Raw genomic sequence first — 14,840 nt, forward strand, 5'->3', positions numbered from 1 at the left:
CAATCCTCTTGCAATACGACAAGCTGGATGGCAAAACAAGTGCTAGTAATATCCCAAAAGTAATAGGAATGAAAAAATAACTTTTAACCATGCCAAAGGAGTTCAAAAGAAAAGGCTTGAGTGAGGAAAAGAAGGGCTCAATTCTGGCTTTACTATCATAGGGATACGGTTAACGTCATGTTGCCTCCATCCTTAAAATTTTCAGTCCAATATAACAAGGTCAAGCAGCAAACATTGGGGACAGCAAAGATAACGACCGTCAGAGGGCAAAAGCGACTCTCCACTGACAGGGATGACCGTCATCTTATTCAAATGTCACTCAGCAACCGCAGGATGATATCAAGTGACCTACAAAAGGAATGGCAAATGGCAGCTGGGGTGAAGTGCATGGCAAGAACAGTGCGTAATAGGCTCCTAGAGGCAGGGCTCAAGTCATGTAAAGCTATAAAAAAAGCATTTAATCAATGAGAAGCAAAGGAGAGCCAGGCTGAAGTTTGCCAAAGACCATAAGGATTTGCCCATTGAGGATTGGAGTAAGGTAATCTTCTCTGATGAGTCTAATTTTCAGCTTTGCCCAACACCTGGTCATCTAATGATTTGAGGGAGACCTGGAGAGACGTACAAGACACAGTGTCTTGCAAACACTGTGAAACTTAGTGGAGGATTGGTGATAATCTGGGTATGCTTCATCAAGGCTGGAATTGGGCAGGTTAATCTTTGTGAAGGATAGATGAATCAAGCCACATACAAGGTTATCCTGGAAAAACAGTAGATTCCTTCTCCTCAGGCGATGTTCCCCAACTCTGTTTTTCCAGCAGGACAATGCACCATGCCACACAGCTAGGTCAGTCATTGTGTGGATGAGGGACCCCCACATCAAAATCCTGCCAGCCTAATCTCCAGACCTGAACCCCATTGAAAACCTCTGGAATGTAATCAAGAGGAAGATGGATAGTCACAAGCCATGAAACAAAGAACTGCTTATATTTTTGCACCAAGAGTGGCATTAAGTCAACCAAAAGCAGCGTGAAAGACTGGTGGAAAACATGCCAAGACGCATGAAAGCTGTGATTGAAAATCATGGTTATTCCACAAAATATTGATTTCTGAACTCTTCCTAAGTTAACACATTAGTACTCTTGTTTCTAAATGATTATGATCTTGTTTTCTTCGCACTTTTTGAGGTCTTCAAGCACTGCATTTTTTTGTAATTTTGAGCCATTTCTCATTTTCAGAAAATAAATACAAAATGTATTGCTTGGAAGTTCAGAGACATGTTGTAGTTTATAGAATAAAAGAACAATTTACATTTTACTCAAACATATTCACATAAAGAGAAAAATCAGACAAACTGAAAATTTTGCAGTGGTCTCTTAATTTTTGCCAGAGCTGTATGTATCTTCAGACATAAAAGTTCTGTGCCAGAAGATAACTCTGGTGGTGGTGGTGTGTCGTAAATAATGATGAGCGAGTGTACTCGTTGCTCGGGTTTTCCCGAGCACGCTCGGGTGACCTCCGAGTATTTGTTAGTGTTTGGAGATTTTGTTTTCATCACGGCAGCTGAATGATTTACATCTATTAGCCAGGTTTAGTACAAGTGGGGATTGCCTGGTTGCTAGGGAATCCCCACATGTAATCAAGCTGGCTAATAGCTGTAAATCATGCTGCTGAGGTGATGAAAACTTAATCTCCGAGCAGTTATAAATACTCGAAGAGCACCCGAGCGTGCTCGGGAAAACTCGAGCAACAAGTACACTCACTCATCACTAGTCGTAAACCATAACCCACCAAAAGTAGAAGATGCCCATATTTCTGTCTTTCTGTCTCTGAATTTAGTAAAGCTTATCAGTCTAAGGGAGAGTTCACACTACCGTATTTTATCATTCCTATTACGGCAACAATACATGGCTCAACCATGGCTCAACTGGAGGTTTTTGGTGTGAACTAAAGCATCATGAACATTTATGCTGCGGTAATTTGGGTAGTGACACCTGCAGTTCAGGCAAGTATTGCATGTTTTTTAGCAAGTTTCAAAAAAGGGTACCTTTTAAAGTGAACCTGTCAGCACGATTTTGCAATGTAAAGTAATGACATGGGTGTAATGTTGCTACACAGATTAAATTGATACCTTTGGAGAATAAATCCACTTCTTGTAGTTTTATATTTGTAGTGTTTTTTGCAATTTAGAAAAAGGATACTTTTAACCCTACTGTTCTGATCCCATAAACTATACATTTGTACTGTTTCAGGTCAATATGACCTGACCTATTAAAATGTTGATTTTAGCTACTGTGTTTTATTTGAATACCTCTTTCATTATTAAAATGTATGTGAACATGGTTGATCAAATGAAAAATTAAATTAAAACTTAATTTAATTTAGTTTTTTTTTCAGAAAAAGTTACACAGGCTGTTTGCAATTATGTTTGCTTTATAGCATTCTACACAAATAACAAACATGCTTCAGATTTCTATTACTATAACATGAAATCTAACTGAATATAACTGTGTTAACATATTTTATAAAACAACAAATGAAAAATAATGAAAACTTCAGTTTTTCATTTTTATCTCAAAAAAGGTTGAACAGGTTCATGCATTTTTACATTGAACACAATAATAAAACACAAGTCCTTTACATAGATATTTTGCACACCCAGCACATGTCAGATTTGCTTTATTGTCACTAGAAGATGGACAGAAGCTGCATCTCTTCCTTTTTTCGGCTGGTAGCTGTGCTGGTGGAGGCCATGGAGTCTCTTTCTTGAGCATGCTGCTGGACACTCTTCACAAAGGCTGCTACTCATTCACTTCTGGGGTTTACTTTTCTGGCTTCGTTATACGGCCTAACTAGGGATTTTCCTAATTCTTCAATAACAATTCTTCTATTATGCAGCTTATTTCCATTCCAATTGGGTTCGATTTCTCTCCATAAAACATATGCGTTATATTCCGAAACATCCAGAATGTTGTAAAATATTATCATTGGCCAACAATTAGTTTTGCCTTTGTAGGTGTATGATGATATTGCTTGATCTAGTGTATCAACTGCCCCTTTTGTGGCGTTATAATCTAATATCATGTCCGGCTTTCTGTCTTAACCATTACTTATTGCATTGTTATGGTGCATTGTGCTCATTAGAATTACATGTTTATTTTTTGGGGGGAATGTAAGACACAACTGTTGTATCTCCAGTAAAGTAAAAAGTAGAACTATACACATCTCTTTTACTAAGGATACCTTGCGGCAATTCTGCCTTGTTTTTCCTTATAGTACCCAGCATGGTAAAGTGTCTTTTTCGCAACATCTGGCCCAGTTGGTAGGATGTGAAAAAGTTGTCACATATGACAATTTTTTCCTTTTAGTCCATGAGTCAAATCGAGAACAACTCGCATACCCTGATTTTTTTTCAGCTCTTTCTCCAGGGTTTCTTCCTGTATACACTTGTGCATTTACAACGTATGAACTTTTACTGTCACAAAGTGTCCAGATCTTGATGCCGTACTTTGCTGGCTTACTCGGTATGTATTGTCTGAATAGGCACCTACCTCGGAATGCCACCAGTTGTTCGTTGACAGTTACTTCACTAATATTATATAATTTTGGTAGAATTTACACCAATTTAGTCCAAACATTTCTTATTTTTGGCTAGTTTATCTTTAGCTCTTTTATTTTGATCTGTTTTATTATGAAACCTCAGTACTCTAGAAATCTCATGGAACCTTTCAAGAGACATTGTAGCTCTAAATATGTGGCAACCAGTTTCCACAAACTTTTAGTTTATTCACCATAAGATTTGTATACTCCCGCTAAAAGAAGTAAACTAATATAAGCATTTAGAGCTGTCACATCTAATTTGTTCCATTTATCACTATAAACTCGTTGTCCCTCAATATTTGTCATTTGTATTATAATAATAATACTGTATGTTAATAATAATAATTTAATAAGGAAATGAAGACCACAGGAAGACAAATTAATTTTTGAAGGCAGAAATAATTAGTGACCTGTTGAACAGTATAAAATGTTATTGGGTCATATTGACCCGAACAGTAAAAGTGTAACAATCAGTGTGTAGCAAAAAGTTAATAAAAAAACAACAGTCATAGTAAGAACTCCTCAAATGAGGAAAAGTCAATTAATCACAAGTTTCCGATCCGTATAATAAATAATCTGCAGGGTCTCAAATTTCATTTCAGGTCATATGGAACAGCATTGTTAAAAAAAACCTGTCAGAACGATTTTGCAATGTAAGCTAAAGACATGGCTGTAATGGCACTGTAACACTGATTGCATTGAAAAATTTGGTGAAGAAATCCACTTTGTTGATCTCCTTTAATCACCATTTGAAGTTTTCTGCTAATTAGATTTTGTTGCTGGACTGTAAATGGGTCTTCTCCTCCATGTCTGTGAGTGTCCAGCCAGGGAAATCAGCGGATTTCAGTTACCACACAGTATAAGCCAATGTAAGCACTGATATGTGGCATAGCCATTCATCATCAGTCAATGAGCTAGCATGTGCATACAGCCACCGTTCACCATGCACTGAAACCTCTTCAACATGCCTCTATGACTAAAAGCTGGTGGCTGCTGGAAGGTATAATGTTTATTTCCTCCTAGCAGCTGTGCTTTCAGTGCAGCCTCACAGCTTTAGAATGCTATAAACCTGCAGGTTAACCATATATCTGCTAGTTAATAGTGTTTGGGCTCATGATAGGTTACCTTTAAGGCAAAATCCTGCTGCATATTGTACCTGTCACAGCATACTGCGACAGAGAGTGGCCAAAAGATCGCAGCATCTGGTCACACAAAATCCTGCACTGATTAGAACTTCTTCACCATCCTACTAAGCAGTGTAGGTTTTCCTTTCTTTGTCATTGTAAGATTTTATCAATTCAGTTCATCTCCTGTAACTTTTCATCCTGAATTATCTCAGCTGTTCTGTGTTGGCCCTTCCCCTGTGGTATATATGCTCTCCACTGGCACTTGAGAATTGTCAGTGATAGTTCTACTTCATGGATAAATGTTAGAGGAGAAATTCAGTGTTTGGATTAGGTGGTGGGAGAGTTGTACACCAGATTTCTGTGTGGAGTTGGTTTGCATGTTTATCCTGATCCACTCCTATTTGGTTTCTCCTACCTATTCCTCCCTTGTGTTTCACTGTGTTGTTTTGTGAGTATATTCTTATGATTGTAGTTTTCTTTAATTCCTGTCTGTATTCCCTTGTCTGTCTGGTTAGTGTAATCCCACACTTCAGCTTCACACCTCCCTGGGTGGGGGAAGGATCAGATAAGGTTTAATATAGGAGCATAGAATGATACATTACCCCATCGTCTCCATCTTCTGGAGTAATTCTGGGGACAATATTGGCCCCCCAGCCCAAAAATACCAGTCCACAAACCACCCAGAAAAGCCATATCTGTTAGATGTGCCAATTCTGGCACTGCCTCTTCCCAATTGCCCTATAGTGGTGGCAAGTGGGGTAATATTTGTGGGGTTGATGTCACCTTTGTTTTGTCAGGTGACATCAAGCCCATGGATTAGTAATGTAAAAGTGTCTATAAGACACCTATTCATTACTAATCCTGTCGTTATATTGTAAATAAAGACACAGCCAGATGAAGACTTTTATTTGAAATAAAACAAAGCACACTTTTACTTTTTTATTTAAGAATAACAGACATAGTTATTCTCACCCAATGCCTTATTCCACTTTATTCCTTGTCTCCTGTAATAAGACAAAATTTAAAAAACAACAAGATCCCTCACCTGTCCATCATCCTGTCCCACGCCGTGATCAAGTGAATGGGGTCTGGGTCCAGGTTTGGGTCTGGTTACTGTTTTAGTACCCAAAGCCAAACTTTTTGTAACTGTTTGTGCCGAACTCGCTGGACTCGAACATCCAGGTGCCCGCCTATCTCTACTAGGTTGGTGTGAATGCTGCTGAGCTAAAATGCAGGCAAATCTATATCTGGGTCCAGATCTGTGGGAACTAAAGAGGAGGGAGCTGCAATGCATTCCTGGCTGCCTTGAAGCCTGAGGTGTTACCTTGGTAATGTATATAATGTGTGTCTGTGTGAATGTGACAGTACCTATAGCAGAGCTATGTGTATAAAAAATGTGCACGTAGCAGAGCTGTGTGCATGTAAATGTGTATGCAACAGAGCTGTGTGTGTTTATATGTGCATGTAGCAGAACTGTGTGTAGGCATACGCGCACATGTAGCAGAGCTGTGTGTGTATTTATATGCATATGTAACAGGATATATAACAGAGCTGTGTGTGTCTATATGTGCATGTAGCAGAGCTGTGTGTATAGTACATACTGCAGAGAGACACCAACAGTAGATGTATTACCTCTAGATTCTATCGTAATACATTACAATTAGTGAGAATGATCCCCCCATTTTACACGACCAGGGAAGTTTTAAGAGACAAGAAAAATGTTTTTCCTATTTTCTTTTGTCTTAATCTGGGTTGTGTCTTATGGTAAGTCCCAAAAATATGGTAACTTACCCTCATCTATGAATAACCCAGGGTAGGTAGTGAAAAATTCATAGTGCACATTGTCGCCAATATCCCTGTCAGTTGCTTGTAGTTTAAGTACAATCGATCCAGGAGGAAGATTTTCAGGGATGTCAATAGGTTTATTTGGTAAATTCCTATGAGGAAAAGAAATACAACTATTACTTCTTGTATTTATAATAACAGAAGAATACAGACTTAGCATTTTTTAAACTAACACACAAGAACATTGACATTAACTCAAAACCTAATGCAACAAAAGAGTTGTACAGTTAGGCATCACTTTTCTACATTAGGATATCATTCCACACTGTAATATCTTTATCATTTTAAGAAAGGCTACATTTATATATTGCATTAGACTGCCAACATGATGGATCTATATTAAATATTCATTTGCTGTTTTAACACAACATGTGAATAGGCTTTTGTTTTGTAACCTACAGTAGTTCATACCATATTTTGTTGGTAAATTCTGCACCAAAAATCTTCAGCAATTTCTTCAAGTGTGAATATGGCCTTAGAGCAAGGGTGCAAAACATATCCTGGTCTGAGACATGTAGGAATCCCACCTATTGGGAGAATGGATGACCCCTATTTCTCCATGCACACAGGAATAAGGTAAAGAAGTTGCAACTGTTAGTACACTGCTGGCAACCCGGAGCTTGTCCTCTCCTCCAAACCTGCTGTGACACTGAAGTGTGTACTTACACCCCGAACCCCCTCGGCATCTGTCTGCTCCCAGGACCTGCGTGCAGCACTCAAGTCTCCTGGGAATGGGCTTGGGGTGCATGCTCCCTGACTCTTAAGGGGCGAGCGCCAATAGCTGGGAAATGTCTTGTATATAAAACATTCTCCCCTATTGGGAGGTGCCTTAGCAACTTAGTCTATGTGTTTCCTGCATGTTAGTTTTAAGGTCTTCGTGTTCCTAATCCAGTCAACTCTGTCTGTACCTCTCCTGGTCCACTAATCCGAATCCGCTCTGCCAGTTCCTAGTCTCAATCCTGATCCATCTGACCTGTACCTGTGTCTCTTTACTGCCCAATCTGTACTTGCACCTGAGAACCTGCATCTGTGATCCTGTAGTGTGGCCATCCTGTGTTCCTGTTCCAATCCTACTTGTGCTGTACCATCCAACTAACTAGTTACTGGCTGGTCCTGCTTCCTTGTCCCCTGTAAGGGTCAGCTGCCACAGATCCATGGGTCTGTCCTGGCGTAGCACCTGGAACCAAGTCTAAATCTGCTATCAGTGGCTCTAGCCAATAGTCTGGTGTATGCTTAGTTACGCCCCTCCAGTCTCTCCCTGGACTGTGGCACAGTGGCTCCACAACCACATGCGTAACAGCAACTTTCTCCATTTTAGTTTATGTGAAGTGTTTCACTGCTATCCCTATTCATGTAAAACTACAACAAATAAAGCCTCAAACATGCATTGCCAACTGCACAATAAATTGTATTGCTTGTGTGCAACACAGGGGTCAGGAAAATTTCATTCCGCAGATATATAGGAAAGACAGGAATGGTCACACAGTGCATATAAGTGATAGACCTTCCCTGTTTTCCATACTACATGTCATCCTTTTTATTTCCTCTGATATGGGAAATACCTGTAGGCAGCCACCAAACATAAATAGGCATTTCTGTAACCATATGGTTTGCCACATAAAATGGCATAGTGGGCCCCATGAGGACCTTGGATAACAAGTTGTGTACCCCTTCCTAAGTCGTATGAATCTACTGCATACAATTACATATACTGCATGTCCAGTGATAAACAGTTCATGGAATATGTAACATGGATATGATATAACATTTTTCTATACAAACTACCTACCCTTCCTGCATGTCTTCAAACTGAATTACACCACACAACAATAAAGTTCCATGTTTCATTTGATGCTACATAAGTGAATCCTTAATTTGCTAGAGTGCTTTCACACTGCTTTTCGGTACCTGTTCGTTGGTTCCGTCAGTGCTTAAGTCCAAACCATCCCACCATCGCACAAAACAGCATTTGGGTGTTTGTGTTGACGGGGACATAGACTAGAATGGTGAAGACAGAATGAATGTGTGCTCTGTTGTGCATGCCTACTGGGGACGGTCACCCATACGCAGTGTACTTCATCTGAGTGTCCTCCTCCAGTAGGCATATATGCCCAAAAATGAAGCATGACAGACGACATGTGTTTGCACCATGATAGTCTATGGCCCCATCGGCGCATACACCTGAATCATATTTTGCAGGGGGATTCGGACATATGCCCTGACGAGACCAACGAACAGGTGCAAAAGCACAGTGTGAAAGCACCCTTACAATGATGTTTCTTATCAATTGCCAGAAAGCAGTGAGAGATTAATAAAGAAAGTGTAATGGAAATATGTATAGCTTTTCATTATACGAAGAACAACCATTGTTTGCAAAAACAAGAATACTACTTGAAGTGCATCACTATAAGAAAGACAAAATTTTTGTTGTGGCTAAACATTATGTCTCTTAAAACTACTCTCTCCCTGGGCTACACACACATATTAAATTAAAGTAAGCATATTTTGACAATATTGGCAGGATGCATTGGCAATTGAATGTGCCTTCCCTACTGGAGTTTCCTAGCCCGTGTGATACATCTATGCCTTTTACTGCTTTCACTTCTGTCTACTAGGCAGATCAAGTCTGGTCCCATAGAGGATTTAAGTGAAACCTCCTTTTTAGTGCTTTGTCGACTTTAATATATGTATACGAGAAACCGCCACTGCCCTTACATTCGATAAAGAAACCGTGGAAGCTTGTGGACTTTGGCAGAGATTAGAGAGGATTATGCAATTGGAGGAATTACGGACCTGAGTTTACATGAAATAATTACATGTCCACATTGTTCAGGACCACTGAAGTCTCTTTACATGCATGTCTGGCCCAATGTTTTGGACAAAACAGTTATATTATTGTCTTACATTTTTGTTGTACAGTAACGAGTATAGAAATGATTGTACTTACTGATAAACAGGCTCTTCATCATTTTCATTTTGGAGAGTGATTGTGATTAAGCCTGTGCAGAACATTGGATTTGGCTTTACATTTCTCACCTTGATGGAGATTACAACTTTCTAAAATTGGTGAAAAAAATATTATGATTTAAAAAAACCCTATTACATCCAACAATGATAAAAAAAAGTCTTAGCTGTAGAAATGAATGGATCTGATAATATTTGATTTTGCCAAATCGTGTCTATTTTACAGGGAAAAATGATTTGAAGCAAATTTTTTCTCTGCAAATTTGAATGTTGGGGTTTGGAGAAACCCCAGAGTATAATAAGCGTAAGATGTAGAAACAAAATAACTAATACTCACCTGACCACTCACATCTATGGCTACTTATGCTGCTTGCTGTCCCCAATACATTCCTCAGCGTTACCTCTTACGGCTTCCACTTTTTGAAACCTCGGATCTCTTCACACTAGCCAGGGAATTCCAATGTTGTGATGTTGAATGCTCATTAGTAGAGATGTCTCAGGCCTGGTTGTATCTGGAGGCTTCGGCACAGTGTGAAGAGATCCTGGGTTTCTGCATGTAATGGTGGTATGCAGAGGCGCTGATGACCATATGGGGGTACAGCGAGCTGCAGAAGTGGCAGGAGAGGTGAGCGATGATGTCATATTTATTTATTTATTTTTCAACCTTTTGCAAGCCTATATTCTGGATCTAGTTGAGTGTCACGCTTAGCTACAGTCTTCAGAGCTGGAAAGAGAACTGTAAAATCTTATGGCGCTTTCACCCACTCTAAACAGTCAACAGGAGATTGACGGTCTTTAGTTTAGAATAGCTTGTTGCATAGACTTCAGGTGGTTTGTGCTACAGATTAGCTGAAAAAAATCATTAATAGAGTGATTTACAAAGTGATTATACTGGATTATACTGCCAAATATTTCACTAAAATAATTTTCTTGTGAAACAAGAGGTATGCTTTAAATAGGACCGTTCATGTTGAACTGCATACATGATACAATAGTGTCTGCAGAGAATATGTAGCAGGTGTAATAATAATAATAATAATAATGATAATAGCAAATACCTCCATTTAGAAATTTAGTATAATTTTTCTGATTCACTATGTCTCATTCCTAATGTGCAGGCATTGCAGGACCTTAGGTATCCATGGTTATCACCACTGACATAGTGATAGCTTTGTTGTCTATGGTCGTAACAATGGAAATCTAAGATACTGCAATGCCTGCATATGGGGAAAGAGACACAGCAAATCAGAAAAACTATGCAAAATTCCTAGTTGGAAGTATTTGCAAATATTATTAACCCCTTTTTGACTTTGGGCGTAATAGTATGCCCGCGTCGGAATCTCTCCCTTTGATGTGGGCTCTGGCACTGAGCCCACATCTTTCCCGCCACATGTCAGCTGTTTTGAACAGCTGACATGTGCCTCTAATAGCTGCTGGTGGAATCGCGATCCACCCATGGCTGTTAACCTGTTAAATGCCGCTATCAATCTCTGACAGCAGCATTTAATTTGCGTCTACCAGTAGTGTGCTGAAAATCCCACCTATTGGTGACCCCATCACATGATCGCGGTTCACCAATGGGTTGGAATGACAACCAGATGTCTCCATCAGACCTCTATTGTTGTCATAGCTGAATTGCTATAAGTGCCACCCCGTGGTCGGCGCTCATGGAAAATAAGTATTTCTGCTACACAAAGGTGATCTCATCATCGCCTGTGTGTAGCAGAGGCGATCAGACAACTGCAGCTTCTAGTCTTCCATGAAGACTATGGAAGCATGCAAAAAGTAAAACAAAGTTTTAAAATATTTAAAAAATAAAAAATATAAAAGTTCAAATCACCCCCCTTTCACCCCATTCAAAATAAAAGAATAAAATATAAAAAATACACATATTTAGTATCGCCGCTTTCAGAATCGCCCGTTCTATCAATATTAAAAAAAATAACCTGATCGCTAAACGGCGTAACAAGAAAAAAATTCAGAATGTCAGAGTTATGGTTTTTTGGTCAATGCTACTTTGCAATAAAATGCACTAATGGGAGATCAAAAGATCATAGCTACACGAAAATGATATCAATAAAATGTCAGCTCGATGCGCAAAAAATTAGCCCTCACCCAGCCCCAGATCAAAATGGAGACACTACAAGTATTGGAAAATGGCGCCATTTTTTTTTTTTTACCAAAGTTTGGATTTTTTTTCACCACTTAAATAAAAAAGAACCTAGACATGTTTATTGTTTATGAACTCGTAATGACCTGGAGAATCATAATGGCAGGTCAATTTTAGCATTTAGTGAACATGATAAAAGAAAAAACAACTGTGGAATTGTACTTCCAGTACAAGATATGTTAAAATCAATGGTGTCGTTCAAAAGCACAACTTGTTCTGCAAAAAACAACCCCCACATGACATTTTAACTGAAAAATAAAAAAGTTATGGCTCTAGGAAGAAGGGGAGCAAAAACCAAAAATACATCTGGCCTTGAAGGGGTTAATATGACATCTATTGCATATTGGCATAGGGTCTTGGAGATGGGAATAACCCTTTAGCAAAAGTTCAGTTTTACCGTAATTGTACTGAGCTGGAAATTATGGCTTTTTTTCACAATTTTTCCCCACTTTAAAGCATGACGTCATTAAAAACAACTCATCTAATAAATAACATGAAAGGGGAGGGGTGGTGCAAAAAAGCAAAAATGAAAAATTGTCAGGTCCTGAAAGACTGAAAAAGTGTTATAATAAGCTTATTGCACAAGTCAATATTTTCATAAAAACATTAAGCCATACCTTTGGGTCTGATTCATAGTTCAAATGCTTATCAGTTGTAGAAATAACTCCAGTATTAGAATTCAATACAAAGAAGACATCAAATAGAGGAGAAGCATGCGTGACTTCAAACTAAAGAAAATATTTAAGGTGAAAAAAATGTGAATTTATGAATCTTAGACCAAAAAATAAACAAATTAGCTACTGCTCAGGGTCACTGAACACATTTAATATATTAAATCAAATGTATATAGGACTTCATCACATTCTTTTTGATTGTAAGTCCGCAAGGACAGGGTTCTCTCCCCTCTGTATCAGTCTGTCACTGTAAATTTGTTTACTGTAAACAATATTTATAACTCTGTAGGTAACCCCTTTCTCATGTACAGCACTATGGAATTAATGATGCTATATAAATAAATAATAATATTAACAATGTCAAATATTTAAATATGCAAAACATGAGGTTTTTTGTCAAAATAAATAAATAGAAAAAAAATGAAAAACAAATACATACTATCACATCATCTCCTTCATCTGGATCTTTTGCAAGAACAGTGTAAAGTTTTGTCAATATAGGGAATGTCTCAGGAACTGCTAAAATAATGCCTATCAGAGACAAAAAACATTTAATGTTACACAATATAAATTTACAGTTTAGAAAAAAGCTCTTGATTTGTGTTTTTCTTTTCAAATTTTTAGGTATTCACTGTATGCCGAATGTGAATGATATGGGAATTGCTTTGCATAAATCGTCTAAAAAGGCTACCACCATTTTATATATTTTAAAAGATTGCATCTTTTTGGAAGCCCAGATCCTGGATCTAAACGTGCAGCTGGCAACAATGAGTTCCATTGACAACATGGAAAGGAGTCTTCTGCTCACTGAGCAGACGCTCAATGGGATAGATGAGGGGGGATGGTAGGATGGAGCTGCAGGACAGTGAAGTAGCAAGCTGGGTGACAGTTAGAAAGCCGGGTAGAGGGAAGAGTGCCAGGGAGGCTAGTCCTGATTTGGCACACCCCCAGTTTGCTAAGTTGGCAGATGAGGGGGGTGCCAGTACAAGGGTAGTACTGCTGCAGCCAGGCATGTCCTCTGAAAGCCGGAGGAGTGACTGCTCCAGTAAGGAGGGAAATAGGAGAGCAGTGCAGGCCAGACAGGTGCTGGTAGTGGGGGACTCAATTATTAGGGGAACAGATAGGGCAATCTGTCACAAAGACAGGGATCATCAAACGTTGTGCTGCCTACCTGGCGCTCCAGTCCGACACATCACTGATCGGGTGGACAGATTACTGGGAGGGGCTGGTGAGGACCCAGCGTTCATGGTGAACATTGGCACAAATGACAAAGTTAAAGGTAGGTGGAAGGTCCTTAAAGATGATTTCAGGGAATTAGGCTGCAAGCTGAAAGCAAGGACCTCCAACGTGGTATTTTCTGAAACACTGCCTGTACCACGTGCCACTCCAGAGAGGCAATGGGAGATTAGGGAGGTTATTAAGTGGCTCAAGAATTGGTGTAGGAAGGAGTGGTTTGGGTTCCTGCAGAACTGGGCCGACTTCTCAGTTGGCTACAGGCTCTACGCTAGGGACGGGCTGCCCCTCAATGGGGAGGGTGCAGCTGTGTTGGGGGAGAAAATGGCTAGAAGGTTGGAGGAGTGTTTAAACTAGGGATTGGGGGGGAGGGTATTCATTTTATAGGAGGGGAAGATAGTGCAGATAGAAACCTGGGCACAAATAAGGAAGATGGGGGTGGCGGTGGCATGGGGGTTGGGGTTAGAACAGTTAATAATTTAAGAAAGAATAGAGGTACAGAGAGGAACAATAAGTGCATGTATACTAATGCCAGAAGCCTCGCCAACAAAATGGACAAATTAGAATTAATATTGTTGGAGCATAATTATGACATGGTGGGATAACTGAAACGTGGCTGGATGAGAGCCATGACTGGGCTGTTGACTTACAGGGTTATAGTCTGTTCAGAAATGACCAAATGGATAAGCGAGGGGGAGGGGTGTGTCTATATGTAAAATCATCCTTAAGGCTGTGTGCACACGTTGCGTTTTTTTTGCGTTTTTTTTCGCAGTTTTTCCTAATAAAAACGCTATAAAACTGCAAAAAAAACGCATACAATAAGCATCCCATCATTTAGAATGAATTCTGCATGTTTTGTGCACATGATGCGTTTTTTTACGCGAAAAAAACGCATCACGGTAAAAACCGCAGCATATTCATTAATTTTTCGTTTTTTTTTGCGGATTTCCCACTCCAAAATGCATTGGGACGTGTCCGGAAAAAAACGTGGCAAAACGCGGCAAAATCACGGCAAAAACGCATGCGGTTTTCTTGCGGATTTCTTGCAGAAAATGTCCGGAATTCTCAGGAATTTTCTGCGAGAAATCCTGAACGTGTGCACATAGCCTTAAACCCATCCGGCGTGATAATATAGGTGAATCTAATGAAAATGTAGGGTCCCTGTGGGTGAAGATAAGGGGAGGGTTTGTTATAAATCTCCAAAAATAATGGAAGCAATGGAGAATATCC

The 14,840-nt window shown here is 39.4% G+C and overlaps 1 protein-coding gene across 1 annotated transcript in view; it reads right to left on the bottom strand.

Annotated features, from left to right (window-relative positions):
- The window catches only part of LOC138676167 (cadherin-related family member 4-like), a 245,039-nt gene that overhangs the window by 120,141 nt on the left and 110,058 nt on the right, over positions 1–14,840 (bottom strand). The window contains exons 9-12 of the mRNA XM_069765150.1: positions 12,817–12,908; positions 12,321–12,431; positions 9,517–9,626; positions 6,516–6,661 (exon numbers count right to left, since the gene is read on the bottom strand). Coding sequence (XP_069621251.1) covers positions 6,516–6,661; positions 9,517–9,626; positions 12,321–12,431; positions 12,817–12,908 — 459 coding nt within the window. The remainder of the gene's footprint in view (positions 1–6,515; positions 6,662–9,516; positions 9,627–12,320; positions 12,432–12,816; positions 12,909–14,840) is intronic.

This window comes from Ranitomeya imitator, chromosome 4, assembly GCF_032444005.1.
Source record: "Ranitomeya imitator isolate aRanImi1 chromosome 4, aRanImi1.pri, whole genome shotgun sequence".
Classification (NCBI taxonomy): Eukaryota; Metazoa; Chordata; class Amphibia; order Anura; family Dendrobatidae; genus Ranitomeya; species Ranitomeya imitator.